We start from the raw sequence: 19426 nt of genomic DNA, 5'->3' as shown, positions 1-19426 counted from the left end.
ATATTATGTAACGTGCGTTCACACTTGATAGACAGCACGATATGCTTCAAAAAGTGGTTCGGTACCTTCTCCGCAGTACACCGTTTATAATCCAATGTACGACACTGGTCATTGAATCCTCGATCTTTATTTGTCTCTGAAGCGGACCCTACACAAGCAGAAATATTGACAATAAACCAATTATTGATCGAGGAAGCACATTATGGTAATATTGATTCTGTAGAATTCATATGGGATTGATAGATTAAAGCAGTCTTGTCAATATTTTTATTGATTGATTTTATTAATTAAAAATCAATCAATCTTCTGTATCAATATTTTGTATCTTGAATCCACTATAAATGAAGGGCGCCGTTTTTCCATGTCATGGGTGCTTAGTAAGGTTTTACGAAGCCATTTTCTGAAAAAAATTAGATTATGGTGTGGTACCTAAACGATAAATGCACGATAAATACTTGTTTCACTTTGACGCACATTTTCTGTTCAATTTAGCCATTTTTACTTTTTCAACGAAAATAATTTTATTTGGCAAAAGTAATGACAATCTTTTCCTATAAATATAGCAACACTGGCAAACATCATTTCGCTATCCCTGCAGTAACATTGCATACGATGCAAAAAGTCAGAATCAACCAATCAGGAGCTGGACCATTCTGACGTAAAATTGGAACAAAAACGGCACCCCTATTGTCACGCCTTGTCTTAGATTTGTCTCAGTGCCAGTGGAAAAGGCTTCATTGCAGATGCCATTAATCTGTGCAAGCAGAAAAGCTCCGTCGAACGGCAAACCACCGGCAACTACAAACGTACTAATTAAACAACATTACATTTTTTAATCGTATTTGGACATTCTGGCTTCAGAGCAGCCAATGAAAAAACTATAACCAATGCCTGACAATATATCCTTTGATCTCCTTTATCTTTGGGTCCATCCGCAGAGCTTCTTTTTTATTTCGATTATAGAGGTTTTAACCTTAAGGTCATCCGCCTCTTCGGGTTAGAAAAATCTCTTTGGAAAAATTTCTAACCCTATGTGCTGGTCGGGACTCGAACCCAGGTGCGCTGCGTACAAGGCAATCGATTTACCAACTACGCTACGCCCACACCGACACGCAGAGCTTAAATAAATTGTTAACGAACAAAAAAAAATAATTACTGAACCGAGCCCGCTACGTCATTTGTTTATGTTTCTCTTCTTCATTGTCTCTTGTTTTATCGAACCGCCCTCACACATAGAAAAATGTGCCCACCTTTTACCGTCTTGGTTGCGCATTTTCACATTAGCGAACTCTATGATACATTGCAATTTGATTTTTCAATTTAGTACTAAAGCAAGATAAAAATTATGTGGAAATACCTCTTCTTTTCGCATCTTGGTGCAACATAAACTCCCCACACTGTTTGTCAACAAAATAACCACCAAACTATTAATAATTTTGTAATTTGATTCGTAATTTATAAGCAAAACGAAAACTTGTCAGTTACAGAAACTTTGGATTATTACTGTAAAAGTATTACGATCCTCAAAACCAAAGCCTCATTAAAGTGAATATCTCCAACCAGCCAAACTATATGCAAATATTCATCGGAACTCGCCGGGAATGGCGCCTCCCCACATCCATATTCTGCTGAATCAGCTTCCGCAGTATTTTGATCCATGGTTGACGATCGATCGAATCGATTCAATATGCGCCGGAGAAGAGTTACAACAGATCCCCAATGGCAACAATTCCGGCAGTGATTCTGAAGATGAAAATGAACGAGGAGATCCCCAAACCGTAGACCTCCGAGATTGCACTATGATCCAACGGGCCGTGGGTGACGCCAATTTGATGGAACTGCTGAATGATATCTGCATGGAAGCGAGAAAAATGCGTCTGAAGGCGGGTGTTTTCGATCAGTATGATAACTGGCAGTATTTATCGAAAAAGATAAGTGTCGATCAGTTACTAGCGTTTATCTATGGGCTGGTTTGTCTGGCGGAATACGATCCAACAGAAGGAACGAATAGACGTCTCGCAAGTGCAGCTGTAAAAACTTATTTGACGCTGTTGGGCACTCCCGGTCAGAAACAGACGGCTGCATTTAACGAACAGGTGCTGTTAAAATGTTTGGATATTTTCAAGTTGGCGGAACTTCTGCTGGATCCCATGTTTAGTGACTATCTCAGAAACGAGCGGTCAGACTTCATCACGCGACTGCTGCTCGATTACATACAGATTATGGATGAAATACAGTTGCTACTGAAATGTATGACTCTTAAGAGTTGCGACAATGTAAAGCTGAAGTTGATTAATGAGTTGAAATCGATCTTGGATTATGCCATTAAACATGCAAAGAATCGCCAGGTGGCAGAAAACGTGGCTGAAAAAGTATTCGAGACACTCGAATCAATTTGCTTGCCAGAGCACGACGATCATAACGAGAGCTCTAAAACAATACAACTAATTTTGAATCGGACCGCCGTGTTTTATAAACTTGAGTATAAGAACTATCCTGCTTGCTTTCAAATTTATAATTTCTTCTTGAAAATGCTACATCAATACCCAAAGGATACGCCTCCGGTTCTAACAATATTCATCAAATCGGTTCTAACCAATCCGCCCAAAGTTTTCTCCCGTGCAGAGGATTATGCTTACCTTAGCGATATAGCTGTCAAGTACGAAACCTCTATGTACAGCAGGTGCAACGTTTCAATCGTAAGCTATTTGAAACAGATTGAAGGCCACGCAGAAACTACCGCTCGAGTTAACATCGTTGATTTTTTGGGTAAACTTGCAACCGTCGACTGTACCGTAGATTGGGAACTGTTCAAGGCGGATATTTCCGATGTTCCGAGAGAAATTCAAATGATTGAAATACTGTACAATAAGTTGATTGAAAAGAGTTCCACTGTTAAGTTGAAAGCGTTTCACTGTCTTTTGAAAATTCTTCAGAATGGGAATCGAATTATGAAAAAGATAATAAAAGACACGTTTTATTGTGCTACCGCTGACGAGGATGAGAAGAGTTACCTTCAGATGAACGACATGGAAGAGCTGTACCAAACTGCCGAGCTGGAACTTGGCATTTCGAGAAACGCACTTAATTTCAATCTGAGTTCTGCCAATAGAAACATGCGCTCAAACTCAGTGCAACCTGCGTCACCCACCAAGAAATCGTCCGAAGTCAACGGAATAGAAACCATCGAAGACAAACTTCACACGCTGAGCGATGTTATTTACGAAGCTACACTTTCACCAACATCTTCCATTCGACGCGTGGCTCTATCCTGTGTGGAGTGTATCGTAGAACTGAACCGGAATAGGATCGACGATCCGATTTTCGAACACGTCATCATAAAACTTGCCAAAGATCCCGTGATGCTGATGCGACGAACCACCTTGAACGTGTTGAACCAACTGCTAGCGAGCTACCCAAACTATCTTCCGCTGATCAAAATTTGGTCCAAAAGTTTGCTACTGTTTCTAGACGATAGCGATCAAAAGCTGAAGGACTCGGCACTGGAGAGTCTGAAGTGCAATGTGTTTGATAACATCTGTCGCTTCGAGGATTCATCCTCCAGTAAGATCTTCACCCCGTGGATGATTGTCCGATCGATTCTGGTGCTGGGGAAAATCAACGTCCTCAAGACGGCCGTCGATTCGTGGATTCAGAAGTCGATATTGACGTGAGTTAGAAAAAGTTCAGTTCATTAATGAGCCTAAATAGTACATCTTTATTGTTACAGTCAAAAGAATTTGATGATCATCGAATCGCACATTTTCACCGTCAACTGTAGCGAGGCTTGGATCATTTTGTCGATAATAGCGAACAAGATGAAGTCGAGAAATCCGGATGTTGTGATCAAAACGATGAACGAAATCCTGCAAGTGGATATGGTAAGTGATGTATACACTCCTAGAACACTAGTTAGGATACTCTGGTGAAGCGGTTCAGATGGTATTAGTCTCTTAAGAGCCATTTGTATGTTTGAGATCCAATCCGGAAGGCTTCTTAGTTACAGTATGATGGTAACACGATACAAGTAATGTCCTGTACATTAGACCGCTATAGAATGTCAAGTTCTATTACGCATTGTAATACAGAGGCTTTACTTTTTTTTATAACATTCCAAAATAAAATCAAAAGAAAGGGCTGTCGCAGTATTTCATATGAATTTCGCCAGAAGATCCACCTAAAGTATAATCTATTCTTCATTTTATTTCTAGTACAACTCTCCGCTGTGCCTACAGTACATTCTGTGCGTGATCAAAGCCTGGCTGGATGACTTCACCCACGCGGGTCTGAACCACTTATTCAAGATTTTAAGTGACCTCTTGCGCACCGGAAGTACCACAATTTCATTGGTCAGTGATGTGTACAGTCTCTGCTGCGCAATCAAGGAGAAATCTGATGGATCTGTGGACGAGAACTGGATCCGTGGAATTCGTGACAATACTGCTGAATATCTGCTGCATTATCATTCCCATTACACCAGCTTCCACATGTCCAATGAGCGATATTTGATCAATTTACTGGTCTATGCTGAGACTAGTATCGATCTGAACGACAGACCGCACGAGAAAATTTTGTCTATTCTGTTGCACTATTTGACTCGGGTTGCATCGGACGAGAAATTCTGTGAGTTTGAATCCGTCCCATGACTATTGTAGTTTCATGGTAAATCTTGTTTTTTTTAGTTATACAACAAACTGATCAGAATAGAAAAATCTGTGTCACTATTGTGGTACTATCTCGATTTGGGTTACGCGACGGATCTCTGGCGTCGACAATTATCGGCGACTTCAATAAGATAATGAAATTCAAGAACATACATGAAAGTATAATCTGTACTTTAATAACCTCTTTTTCGGATTTGTGCAAAAGGTAACACGATTGTATAATTTAATAGTTGATACGATATATGCGGATTTTTTTTTCAGACATACCTCCTTAGTTGATTCGTCCATCAAAACAGTGATCCTGCAGCTCAGTTCGAGTTACATTACAGTGCGCAGTGTAGCCTTGAATAATCTAAACGAACTAATTCTCCAAGATTACGTCAAAATGCGTGGCCGAGTTTTGCTAAACATTCTGAAGTTAACTATCGATGAAGACAGTCAGATAGCGGCTCAAGCTCTCTACGTGATCCAATTATACGTGCATTCGAAGAACGAAAAACTATTAAAGGTATCTCTATTGGAGTGTGTCTACGTTTTCAACAATTACCTACAGTATGCCGTAAGTGACATGTTTCCTGCATCCGAGATAGATAACGAGCCCTGTGATCTAGCCGGCAAGGACCAAGAAAACATAGCAAAGCGTAACCTTATTTATGACTTTTTCATTGACAACATCGACGATCTGAGCTTGTTAAAATTACTGAAGAATGTCAATAAAATTGACTCTCAGCTAAAGCAGCGAAAGTATGTCGAGTGCCAGGCCGGGGCAATCACATTGGTCGACCTGCTGTACATATTCACAAAAATGGTATTGGTCAAAGATCGAGACAAGGTGCGGCTAGCAAAAGCGGCTGCTTCCACTGCAAATGATGACAACGCTACACCTGATGCTCCTACCGAAGAGGGACCTTCGCCGGCGAAGAAGTCACGAGTGAGGATTGCACTCCAGCAAAGCGAACAGGAAACGGTTGACTACTCATTATAATGGCTTCTTTAGCAAGCGATATGATAAAATATTTTCGTTTTCAGATCACAATCGTTGAAAAAATGATTGCAGTATATTACGACTTTCAGTGTCGAGTACGCGAATACATCGGCAAAGTGGATCCATCGTTGGAAGAACTGGCTAATCAGAGGTTATACGATTTTTCGATGGCCACTGCCAAACAGTTTCGAGCTTTGGTTGAGTTTGCCAAACCAATGGTGTTTTGGAGAGGGTTGATGAAGGCAATAGATGCCGGCAGTGAGAAATCGTCACCCAGGAAAGGAAGACGAAGAAAAACAAGACGCAGTTGTTCGGGCAGTGAGGAAAGCGAAAACGAGAGTGTTTGTGACGATTACGACGAAACGGATATCCTGTAATATGACACTGTTTGATGATTCTCTTCGAAATATCCTTAGTTTATGTCAAGTTAATAACATTTGAACCACGAGATTTTTTTTATTCAAATCGTTTATTTGATAAGGCACGTTTGCGTTAGCTTAAAGGTGCCAATTTTTTGTTTTACATTTTAAAATTCTTGAAACTAGGGGATAACATATTGATTTTTTTTAAATGAATCTAATGAGATTTTATAGCTATCTTATACATATATCCGAAGGGGTAATATAATTTTCGTAAAATTATAAATTATAAAATTAATAATTATTAATAATTATAAACTATAAATCAGTCATTTATAGTTTTATGGTAATATGGTTTCACATTTTTAGCAGGAAGATTATTGTAGCAAATTATTTATAGCTAAGGGGGACAATTTGTACAACCATCTTAAAACTAGGAATAACTAGAAGGCGAGATTGAATTTTGTAAAGATTCGGGGAGATTACCTAGATATTTTTATGTGGTAGCAGAGTTGGGCGTTTTCGACGAGATTATGTAATATAATAGTTAAAACTAGTACAGACAAGAAGAGCTAAATGCTTCGTGAAGATATTAGGTAAGGGGGGGGGGGGGGGGTTGTGTAGGGGGTGATATTTCTGGGTACAAGAGTCAGGGGAGGGAGGGCGGACAAAGATGACAGGGGGAGAAAATTATTAACAGTTTCAGGCATCGGGAGATCAACGTCATAGGTTACAGACTCGGATGGCCTTCATCAAGAAGAATTGTGTACCTCTACTCCGGGCGGTTCTCCTCGAGTCGACAGTGGTTCCTCCAGACGATATCGTAGTACGGCTCAGATGCGGATCGGAAAGACTTCGAGTTGCGCGTGTGATGTTAATACTGTATGTCTCGTGTTTGTTGGCTCATTCGACAGAGATGATTTGTGTCGCCTTGGAGTAGCTTTAAACCATCGTGGGTGTATGGTACAGACGGAAGAGGGCACTTCTGAGAATGATAAGAAAAATGAAAAGGGCAGTTAAATTTGTATATTGATAGTTTTTAGGAAGGTGTATACGAGGGACATAGAGACGAGTTCGCGGCTTGCCAGTACATCTCGAACTGGGACGTTGATTGGTCTTCCTCGGGCCCGGAGGGTATCCATTAGCCGAGACCTGGCGGAACTGTACACGGTGCACGCCCAAACAGCGTGCTCGATATCGTGGCAGCCGTCGCCACAAGCTCAAATACCATTATTAACGAGCCCAATACACCGGATGTGTGCATCTAGCATATAATGGTTTGCCATGAGTCGGATATCACATGAATGAAGTCACGACCCACATCCGTCCCCTTGAACCAAGGTTTCTTCGAAACCTTAGGGATCATCGAATGTAGCTGTAACGTTGTTTATAGTTGCCCAGTGGGCTACCCCCCGTCGTTAGAAGAGCTAAGAAGCAACACACATACACCTATATCATTGTAATGTAGAACAGAGAAACTGTCCAACAAAACAGTATGTTCTTACCACGCAACCGAGTCACACGTTATTATTACATGGTGTCAGAATTGTCAGTTCACAGATGTCGAACGATTCCGCGAGTGACGATTTGTTTTAAAGCTGTGTAAAGCACGAGTAAGCGATGATGATGCAAGGAGCATCAATTAAGATGAAGCGATGCCAAAATCACAACAAAGGCTATGTTCGGGTTACGTTCAGCATCTGTGTGCGGTTAGAATATTCTATACCGATAGGAGATGGTACGCACACAAGCGTATCGTTCAGCCAAATACAAATATGTTAATACGGAATGCTCTAATTTGTTTGTTCGGTGAGCCAAAAAATGATCAGGCATTTGTATGGGACCTTGGCGTATTTAATTTGTATTTGGTTCAGCCAAATACAAATATTTGTATTTGGTTCAGCAATCATCTGACTGATTTTTGCACCACGTGTTTCATTTGTTTTGAAAAACAAAAAGGTACAAATTTCTCAAACAAATTGAAATTCCGTAAAGAGAATCTATTCATCTGCTTGTGCTAACATGCCTACATACCGTGATACAATTTCTAAGCAATCTGAGATAAGACATTCAAGTTACAAAAGGTTTTGTCTTGCGCGCCATTGCAATGTTATGATTTTGACGATAAAATAAAAAGAAGAAGCAGAAACGACGGCAGCCATTTTAGCTGCCACCTTGTGACTTTATTCAGTATGTCCTTAAGCCATCGAAGCCGCTGATCATTGAAGAAAACATGGTGGCGAAGTAGAAGCTTTGGTGGCGTCAGTTTCGCTGGTATGCGCTGGCGACAGAACTTTCAGAAAAACCCACACAAACACAGGCGACTCCATTTTTAAGATGCATTGGCGAGGACTGTGTTAGAGTATTAGATACACTCGGGCTCACCGAAGAGCGGGAAAGTGATATAAATATATTGAAAACAAAGTTTGACGGTTATTTTGTCCCAAAGTCATGCCTCTCATATGAGCGCTGTGTATGGAAAAATCGTGCAAAATGAAGGGGAACAGTTTGATACGTTTTTGACGCGTGTGCGTGAGCAAGCGAAAAAATGCTCGTTTAGCATTCTTTATGATCACTTGATTTCGAGAACGACACATACAAAGTTGATTCCGCAGTTGCTCAATGATGAGCAGAACTTACAAAAAACTATTAATATTATTCGAAACTTCAAGCTGTCCCTCAAGCATTCTCTGGAAATGAAAGCAGCAGTGGAAGTGGACTCAATCGCGAAACACAGTGGTAGGGATCCTGGAAAATTGAAGATGTTCGTCTACAATTTTTCTTGTCAATATTAATGTTTGTGGCACATATGGAATGTGACACAATCATTAAAGCGGCCAGGCCAACTGTGCAGCGTACAAAATAAAGATGATTCAAAATTATACGGCAATCAAATTATTCATTTAATGAAGAATTTAATCAACGAATCATTTTGAACCTTAAATAAGGAAGAAACGTGGACAACCGTACACAACCGTTTCAATTTGGTGGGAGTTTGATAAATCGTTGGGAGTGACTTTGCTAAGAGGGTTAATGTCACTCCTTTTGTTCCTGGGATGGGACAGAGGTATTTAGCCCTGCCCTGGCTAGTGAGCCTAGGTTATAGCGCCTTTATTCGGTCGGTTTTGCATTCGAGTCGCCCTAATGTCTACAAAACCCATATAAAAATAATGGTTTCGAATGAACCTAGAGCGACTCTTATTGAAAAACTATCAGCATAAGATTGAGTTAAAAGCTTGAATTTACTACAATGAAACAAAGGACTCCTGTTTCGATCGCCTCTCAACGAGGTTATCAAGTCACTCATTCCGAAACAGGGTCGTTATCCTGAAGAGACTCAGCATGAACTCTAGCTCAAATACAACACCCGATTCCAACTCATTCCGTGCCGAAATCCATACAGAACCCATTCATGATTCCGAATCGATTTCAGAATGATTTCTCCGGGTATCACCATCTAGATGGGCTCATCTGCAGCATATATAAATAATTAATAAGATAAACAAGTTAGATCTCACCGAATTATCTGCTCAAAGTATCTAAACTCGTCAAGGCATTTTTAAATGTCCAGTATTAAACTACGTCGTCTTCGTTCTTGCCAACGGCATCGATATCTATATGTTTAGTTTCTCTAATCTTGCAGTCGGGAACTCAACTATTCCGATCATCTGTGCTGCTTGACCCGAACTCTGGATCTAGTATCCTTGATCGATCGTTGGTCATCTAGTGTTATTCTAAACTCTTGATTGTTGATTCTAAAATATTTTCAACTTTTTCATTGGTGAAAACCACGACACATGAAAATTTGCTTCCTCCTTTTCTATCACCACTAGGGCATTGCAATTTTTTTTTTTTTGAATTCTCAAAGGCCCCCCCTCTCATATTGTGACAAATGTCAAAGTAAGCTCAGATGCCAAATTTCACATCATTTGGACAATTTTAGACCCCCGCCCACTTTGCTTGAAATTTTTTGAAATTGGTACTATGGGAAAAAATGGAGGAAAAATACATTAAATGCTATAACTTTTGAAGTAGCAATCAGAAAATTAATATTTATACCTCTTTTGGAAGGAAATAATCTTAGTATTTGAATGGAGGTATATTTGTTTCTAGAAAAATACGGGAAAGTGGGGTACTGGGTCATATTGGCCCCAAAATCCCCTATTTTTAATGATTTTTCTGCTCCGTGATGCAAATCATACATATTTTGTAGTTTTTCTAATGTAAAAATATCTCAGAAATCGAACGAAACCCTTTTGACCTTAGTCCGATTACGAGAAGTTGGGGTTAAATGGCCTTTTGACATTCATATTAGACTTCATCATTTTCTCATGAATATATCTCTATTATTCTTCACTCAATTTTCATAAACTATACCTTGTTGAACGTGGAAAATCCTTAGGATTATAACAAAAATAGATTCGTTACCGGTAAAATTCAGGAACATCAAATTATCTGACATATAGTGTCGATTTCACATTTTTATCATAAAATCGCACATATTAACTCCATTTAACAACAAAATTCTTATTTAATTTACTACTTTTAGTGTAAAATATGCTTAGGGATCACATGAGAAAAGTTTCATTCCTGGAAAAATAGGGGAAGTTGAGGTATTAGGACAAATAATGAAAAAAATGAGATTTGTATAGTAAATATCAAAAAGTTTGATGTTTCTGAATTTTACCTCTAACGTTTTTATTTTTGTTGTATTCCTAAGAATGTTACACGTTCAATAAGTTACATTTTATGAAAATTGATTGAAGAATAATAGAGATGTATACATGAGAAAATGATAAAATTTAATATGAATGACAAAAAGCCCTATAACCCCAACTTCTCGTATTCGAACTAAGGTCAAAAGGGTTCCGTTCGATTTCTGAGATTTTTTCACATTAGAAAAAATACAAAATATGTATGATTTGTCTCACGGAGCAGAAAAATCATTAAAAATAGGGGATTTTGGGGGCAAAATGACCCAGTACCCCACTTTCCCGTATTTTTCAAGAAACAAATATATCTTCATTCAAATACTTAGATTATTTCCTTTCAAAAGAGGTATAAATTGTAATTTGCTGATTGCTACTTCAAAAGTTATAGCATTTAATGTATTTTTCCTCCATATTTTCCCATAGTACCAATTTCAAAAAATTTCAAGCGAGGTGGGCGGGGGTCTAAAATTGTCCAAATGATGTGAAATTTGGCATCTGAGCTTACTTTGACATTTGTCACAATATGAGAGGGGGGGCCTTTGAGAATTCAAAAAAAAAATTTTTTTGCAATGCCCTAATCACAAGTTGGCTTTCATTGAAACGTAAAAAACGAACAACAATATCCAACAAAGAAAGATACAAAATATAAGCAGAACGTGCTCGCCGACAACAAATGTGGCGTCCAATATTTTTCAAATTAATCGGCTTCATACGGTACTATACTCCGCCACCCTACTGTTCCTGCAGCGGGCCGCCTATCGTATGCTACTCGCTTCCTCAGTTGTTCCAGAAAGGCGCCTTCACTTTTACCATAAATCAACACTTAAACATTTTGTAAATTTAAATTACAAAACTATGGTATTTTTAATAGAAAGTTCTAAAATAGCACCAGGGAAAAATTGACGAGAGAAAAAACGAACTGTAGCGAATCACAGTGCTAGAAGAGAACGTTATGTAGTAAAAACTGAAATGATTGTCTGTAATCGGTGTGGCCGGGAACACAAAAAAGGTTCCTGTGCCTCGGCCTGTCCGGCCTTTTACAAGACATGCTGGAGGTGCAATGCAAAGGGGCATTTCGCCAACAAGTGTTCCGCCGTAGCGAGTGACAGCGTCTCAAAATACAAAACGAAGGCAGTAAAAACAGTGGAATGTAAAGATGAAGAACTATCAGTGGAAGAGCTGTTCATCGGAAGTGTTTCGGACGACGATGAATACGGAGGAGAAGCATGGTTCGAAACACTGCTCATCAAAAATAGGAAAGTGTTGTTCAAGTTTGATAGCGGTGCGGCCTGCAACGTGCTCCCGCTGAGTGTTTTCCGCAGATTCGGAGAAGAGTAGGTGCCTTCGTCAACCAAACGTTTGGTTTCGTACAGTATTCACAAAATGTGCGTGATCGGTGAAGCCCTGTTGCCAGTATTAATGAGAGGCAAAACAGAGAAAGCAATTTTTAAAGTTGTAGATGGTGATGTTGCTCCGATCCTCGGAAGAAAAACGAGTGTTCGGTTTAATCTTATATCAAGAGTGCTAAGCATGGAACAGTCGTTGTTCAATGGTTTAGGTTGTGTTAAAGGGTTCGTGTATGACATAGATATTGTCGACAATCCAACGTTTAGCAACAATCCACCAAGAAGAATTCCGCATTCACTACAACAAGCAGTAAAGAATGAGATTGGTTCCATGGAAGGAATGGGTGTCATTTGTCTTATCAGGGAGCCGACGCCAGTAATGAACGCGTTGGTCATCGTAAGACAAAAAGGTAAGCTACGCATATGTATAGACCCCTCGCAAGTGAACCGAACGCATCCACTGTCAACGATAGAAGATATATCTACGCGAATCTGCAATTCCAAATATTTTACGATACTAGATTTGAAAAAAGGCTTCTTGCAAATACTAGTATCAGAGCGAACTATGAAATACCTGGCATTTTCCACTCCATGGGGTAGATACACCTGCAAAAGACTTCCATTCGGTTTAGCATCAGCGCGAAAAGTTATCCAAAAGCTGATGAACATGCTTTTAGAGGGGCTAGAGGGCGTTGAGAGTTGTATGGATGACATACTAATACACGCAGAAACTGAAGATCGTCTTAACGAATTGACAACCAAGGTGCTGGAAAGAATCAAATCAGCTGGTCCTAAATTGAACAAAGATAAGTGTCTCTTCAATCAGACATCCGTCAAGTTTTTGGTCCACATAGTACCCCAGCAGGGCTTGGAAGTAGATCCGGACAAATTAAAAGCAATTGAACAGCTAAAACGACCGACGAACAGACTTGAATTACTGTGAGTGTTAGGCACAGTGACATACCTAGGGAAATTCATTGAGAATCTCTCCGCAATTACTGAACCTCTTAGAAAACTTCTCATTGGACGTTGAATGGTTCTGGGAACAGGAACAGGAATATGCCTTCTTAAAGATAAAAACTTTGATGACTTCATCACCTATGCTAACCTTTTACGATGTAAATGCGGCAGTAACCCTCTCAGTAGATGCTAGCTCGAAAGCTTTCGCCGCGGTCTTGCTACAGAAAGGAAAGCCTGTTGTATACGCATCAAAGTCCCTTGCACCCGCTTGAGAGAATTATCCTCAAATCGAGAAAGAAGCCGCGGCTATCCGTTTTGCATTTTACAGGTTCCACGAGTACGTTTACGGAAAGGAACTGGTGATCGAAACAGATCAAAAACTTTTAGAGTTCATCTACAAAAAGTCTCTTGATACTCCCCCACGACTGAAAAGAATTTTACTAGATGTTATCCAATATGGTCCTACGATCGTATGCAAGATGGGAAAGGAAATTCCGTTGCCAGATATTCTTAGTAGAGACGTGAAAAACGATGATTCGCAAGAAAGATCAGACGAGTTAGAGGTCCACGTAGTTCTTCAAATGAGTAAAGACGCAAGGGCTGAGTTAGAGGAAGAAAGTATGTAACCAAGACTCAGAAATTCGACAGTTGATTGATGTCATACAGCCTTATTCTGCATTACGACGGATCATATTTTCGAACGAATGTGGTTCGATCGAAGTAGGCTCCCGTTTGGTTTTGCTGTCGTTATTGAGAATTCAGATCACATTCGTTTGAAAAAGCGATCCGTCGTATTAGAGAATAAGGCTGTCTGGTTGGCCTGACGATAGGAAAAAGTTACCAAGCGTGTTGCGTCCATACTGGTTTTTTAGGGACGAATTGGCCTGTTAGCAAGGTCTAGTATTCAAGTCACATCAAATAGTCGTTCCGAAAAAGTTAAGGAAAAAGATGCTATCAATCATTCATGCGGGGCATACAGGTATTCAAGGCTGCATAAACAGACAGCAGAAATCAAATTGTGTATCTGGCAGTAAGCCATTTTCGTCGACCAAATTCCCGAGGCGAAACAGGATCATTTTGTCGAACAACTTCCAAATACAGGACAATCGTTGCAATCGGTCGATAGGAGTTGTGATCGAAGGCTTGTTTTTTTGGTTTTTGGATGGCGATTACCTTCACTTGTCTTTAGTCATGAGGGAAAATGTTGCCTCAAGAAACTTATTAAATAAATTCAACAAGCGTCTCTCGGCAGATTTTTCGACAAGTTGAATTTGATTCTGTCCAGCCCTGTGGCTTTATTGCCATATGATAAGAAGCAAGTGAGAACTCCTTTATCGAAAAAGGTGTTTCGTTCGCGTTATCGTGAGTGGCGGCGGCGCGGTAGATCTTCTGTTCCGGGTCTGAATCCGGACAAACCTTGGCAAAATCGAATATCCAATGGTTTGAATACTCCACGCTCTCGTTAGTACTGTTTCGGTTACGCATACGTCCACTGAAAAAAATCTAACGTTAATTCTATTTGCTTCAAACCGCTTAAAATTCATAAGAAGAAGAAATGCTATTGTTATCACGCGAACACATACCTTCTATGTGTCAACTGTATAAACTATGTATGTACACAGATAAGTTATATATGCATACTGTTATAGAATGGGGTTATATGTACCTAATAGTTATGAAATGTAAATGTAAGATTAATATTTCTTGTAAATACACACATTAGGTTTATGTTTCAGCAAATAGTGCCTCCGTTAATTGCAAAAATCTATGTGTAAAATCAATAGACATAACGTTTACTTTTTTTTGAGTGTCGAACTTTGCCTCAAAGAGTGCTCATCGATGTTTCTCTCATTAATCCGTCAACGAGCCGACGCCAGTAACTACGTTTCTTGTCTTTCATCAAACTTCATTCCCATCGTCGCGTACTGTTGATATCTAGCTGGTAGCCCGTTGTCCAGGAAAATATACTCGGCGGCCTACTCCGCGTACATGTCTGAGCACTCTGTCTCACCATGGGTTGGGAGACCGTCCGCGAGAGTTGTTTGCAATTAGTACAGTTCATGACTCGCGGTACGAAAAGACAAATAGGTACACGAACCTTGTCAAAGAGGTGGCAGTTGGGTAGAGCAGGCCCAGTGAAGCCTGCTTCAAACTATTTACCACCACCCCCGTCCGGAGAAACAATTTGTTTCAAATCTGTAAAAAACATATCATTTCATAGATTTATAGTCAAAAGAATTTTATTTTGTTCATCTCGAACACGTTCTGAAGTTTGTTTTCAATCTATGTCGATAAAAAAACAATTCAGGAAATGTTCAGTGTTTTTCTCTGAATGTGGACACTGCTTATATCGCACAGAATAAAAGAAGCGTTTTAATGTTTTGTTTTTATTGACATAAAAAGAATAATAAAGAATATACTCTAAACTATTAATAACCAAACCCTTCACGGTTCGCTGTACTTGAGTGCAGAGTCTGGCATAATGAATAAACTTCCATAGCTTTTTCAGTCAGCATTATATCCCGGATTGAGGTATAGCACATCGAAAAAACCTCGCTGCTCGCTTGCCAAGGTTTGCAGCGCATTGTTCTGTTCAGTCCGATACAAGCTGGCATGCTTTCCGACAAGTTTCATCAACTGTTCCACGTCGGTATCATGAGCATGCTTAGCCCAGACCTCGCACATACTCTCCACAAACCAGGACCCGTTGTGCAGATCTCGATGAGCAGCGAATCCCGGCACGGTTGAGAAACAGATAAACATGTCCGCAAAGGTCGGCATGTTAGTAGGTGGGTCCTTTTTCAGGTTGATCATACCGTCACGCTCCGTGTGCTCCGATGGCCGTAAAGTGCCGTAATCTGCTTGATCGCCCCTAAAATTGACCGTTAGGTAGAAATACTACTATTCCGAAAGGCATCATTTACAAACCTGCAGATGGAAAAGAAAAAAAGCTTCGGTTTTCGTATCAATTTGCGGCAATTGGCATTATTAAAGTGCACCAAAATTTCCTCCACAAATAACACCGAATTATCATGAAGATAAATTTTGTCCCGTCCTTTAGTATGGTTACCATGGGCCAAAACATAAAAAGCGAAGCATTCTGTTGAAAGATGATCTGAGGCTTTCAGCTGTTCGATCAAGTCCACAAAGTCCTGTAAATATGCAATCAATAAAATGAAACACAATAGCAAGGACTAATATAAATACCGCTCTGGTGAGATCCTCATAGTAGAAAACAGTAAAACCAAGCTGTCGGAACAATGACACCAAATTGTTTTTATCCGTTCGCGCTCCATTTCGCACTGGATGTGTGTTATTGATGTAGGTAATCACGTTCAGTATAAACACTACACCTCTATTGCGACTTCTCATTTCATAGGCTTGTAACAAGCGATGCCGTTGTGGTCTGGTCGTAAGTTCTACCTTGAGTAGATCCTCACATTTTTCTTCAAATACTTCCAATTGGCACTTAATGCCCTTGTCCGTAGTTTCAAGCAAGATACTGTTGTTATTCTTTAGATCGTCCTCTTCGGACACCGAGCGAGATCCTATCGATAGATTCCGCAATTTACGCTGAAGTTCCACCGAACGGCTAGAGTCCCCCAGATTGGCACTGATCGAACGGGGTCTGTTCGGATTAAATGTTGAGCGGTATTTCTCCTGCCCATTATTATTGCCCGAACTAGTACCACTGCTTGGAGGATTTCCAGGTTTTAGCAACGCATAGGCATCAGGAAAATCTTTTTGACAAATTTCCAGCAAGGTCTGGAATGCAGTTGGCCCTCGTTTGGTTATTTTTTCAAATAACTTTTTGTGTTTTGTAGCTTCATCTGGGTAGCGATGCTAAAATCAAGTGAAAATATAAAAAACCGACACCTAAGTATGACTCAATCCTACGCAACTTCTTTGTTACCTACGTAATCTGCGACGTAACATTCTTACCTCAATGATTACTACCATTACCTCCGACAGCATTCTTCGATTGTAGCATTCATTTCTCAAAATCTCATAATTGGTCTTCTGAATCAACTGGTCCATCTGACGGAGAATGGTTTGTCGTTCCATTTGGTTCATCTTGAGCCACAAATAAAGAAATTTCACGCATCAAAACAATTTGTCAGTATAGGAATGTTGTCCTAATATTGATTACGATTCACACGCCAAAACAGATTTTACTAACAACTGACTTAAGTTGTCACACGATTTGAGTAATATATTTTCAATAAAAAGCAATAAATCACTTAAATTCACAGAAACAAATTCGATCTATCGTTGCTTTCCTGCGCTCTGCTCTGAGTCATTGTTTTGATTATTTTCATTACAAAAAATGGCGTCCCGTTAAAACACGACAGTGCTGCCAATAATGCTTGAGATGACCTGGTACTCCATGATAGGATCGAATCAAAATTCGTCGAAATGACAATTCTAGCAAAACATTTGAAATGGGCCTAACTGCAAAATGTAAAATCGAATTTTCATGTTTTCCCCAGAGTTTTTAATAGTAGAGTTGCGTAAAGAGGATTGGCAACATTGGACCAATCATTGGTCTTTTTTAAATTTTGGCAACCTTTTATTTTTAGTTAAATTTCAAATGACTTAACCCGAACGCTTCAGTTAGATGTTAACTTTGTGCATTTAAAAATTTAAAATTAAGTGTTTAAAAATCAGTACGATAAATAACATCGTATAAAGAATTTAAGCTTTTTCCGGTTCTCAACTGATCCGCAACTAAGAACGAAATGCATTGATTTTTGCCGTCTGATTGGGGTGTGACAAAAAACAGTCGAAATTGCAGCGTAAGATAAATTTGAAACAGGTACATATGTATAAGTGGAATGCATACACAAATTTGTCAAAATTTTAGCTGCACTTTAACTATAAGAAATACCTTCATATTTCCACTGTCGGTGGAAGATTATTAACACTACCCAGAGCTGTTCCGGTGTTTGAAATAGTGCCAAATTTGAATATCAGTGAACATATATTTTTTAATAATTGTCATTAAGAGAAATATTAACATTATTTAAATGTTGATATTACATCATTGAACTTTTTTGCCTTTCTCATATAAAGAAAGGCTATGCAATCACTGTAAAAATCGACTTTTCAACCGAGGCCCGGAGGGCCGAGTGTCATACACCATTCGATTCAGTTCGTCGAGATCGGCAAATGTCTGTGTGTGTGTATGTATGTGTGTGTGTATGTGTGTGTGTATGTGTCATTTAAACTCACACAATTTTCTCAGAGATGGCTGAACCGATTTTCGCAAACTTAGTTTCATCTGAAAGGTACAACGCTCCCATAAGCTGCTATTGAATTTTTAGTTGATCCGACTTCCGGTTCCGGAGTTACGGGTTGTAGAGTGCGGTTACACAGCAAATTCCCATATAAACTGGTACCACCATGATGTTCAAATGATGTAAAACATATTAAAATTGATGTAACATTACTCTAGTTTGCGGGTCTGGATCACTAATGATCAATCAAAGCAGCTTTGACCACATTGGCCACCTATGACGGTTCATGACGCCCTCGGGGAACCCGCCAAGTTCCTAAGCTAATATCACACCCATTCCACAACGAATTCTCTACCGATTTTTACGAACTTAATTTCAAATGAAAGATACAGTAATGCCATTGACTGCTGCTGAATTTCATTCGGTTCTGACTCTTGCTTCCGGAGTTACAGGGGTGTTAGTAAGGATACACTGGAATTTCCCATATAAATCGGTGCAATCGTAATACCTCAGAGGCTAAAAACTATTGAAATGGTCACCAAATTACTTCTAATCGCAGATCTAGATCACTGATTGCCAATCAAACATTCTTTGAATATATTGTCCACTATCGACGATTCCGGAATTCCGGGCATATTCCACAATTAAAGTCACATCGGTTCTTCGGTGATGACTGAACCGATTTTCTCAAACCAAGTCTCAAATGGAAAGCAAAATATGCAGTTGAGTATTACGTCGCCGCCCCTCCTACCCCCGCCTTGCCCTTACACCTCCCTCCTTCATCACTCCCCTCCCCTTGGACCACCCTCACGCCCGCATTTCCTTCATCCACCCCGTATACCGAAATAAGATGAAGGATTTCTGACGCATCCTCCACTCTCACTCTACTAACCCCCCATTTCCTCCACTTTCAAACCCATTCCACAAACATTTCAAAATATAATTACATGAAGATAACATTGAACTCATGCTGATTAAGGTAATTAAATACTATTCTTTTGCCTTTCTCATATAGAAAGGTTATGCAATTGCTCCAAAAACCGACTTCCTAACCGAAGCCCGGAGGGCCGAGTCTCATATAACATTCGACTCAGTTCGCCGAGATCGCAAAATATCTGTGTGTATGTATGTGTGTTTGTATGTGCGTATGTATGTGTGCATGT

At 39.7% G+C, this 19426-nt stretch overlaps 2 protein-coding genes across 2 annotated transcripts; one reads left to right on the top strand and one right to left on the bottom strand.

Moving 5' to 3' along the window:
* Positions 1-1388: 1388 nt before the first annotated feature.
* Positions 1389-6087, top strand: LOC131690608 (condensin-2 complex subunit D3). The gene is made up of 6 exons (XM_058976511.1): positions 1389-3670; positions 3731-3881; positions 4212-4623; positions 4683-4869; positions 4926-5631; positions 5694-6087. The coding sequence occupies exons 1-6, from the start codon at positions 1602-1604 to the stop codon at positions 6024-6026; spliced, it is 3858 nt and encodes a 1285-aa protein (XP_058832494.1). The 5' UTR covers positions 1389-1601; the 3' UTR covers positions 6027-6087.
* A 9310-nt stretch (positions 6088-15397) lies between these two features.
* LOC131691620 (caspase Dronc) lies at positions 15398-17361 on the bottom strand. The gene is made up of 4 exons (XM_058978154.1): positions 16969-17361; positions 16234-16869; positions 15955-16178; positions 15398-15898 (listed from the first exon to the last, which is right to left on the bottom strand). Exons 1-4 carry the CDS (start codon positions 17098-17100, stop codon positions 15532-15534), a joined length of 1359 nt encoding a protein of 452 aa, XP_058834137.1. The 5' UTR covers positions 17101-17361; the 3' UTR covers positions 15398-15531.
* Positions 17362-19426: the final 2065 nt, after the last annotated feature.

This window comes from Topomyia yanbarensis, chromosome 3 (assembly GCF_030247195.1).
Source record: "Topomyia yanbarensis strain Yona2022 chromosome 3, ASM3024719v1, whole genome shotgun sequence".
Lineage (NCBI taxonomy): Eukaryota > Metazoa > Arthropoda > Insecta > Diptera > Culicidae > Topomyia > Topomyia yanbarensis.
Note: the sequence above shows the minus strand (reverse complement) of the source record. Positions and strands in the feature narration are given on the sequence as shown.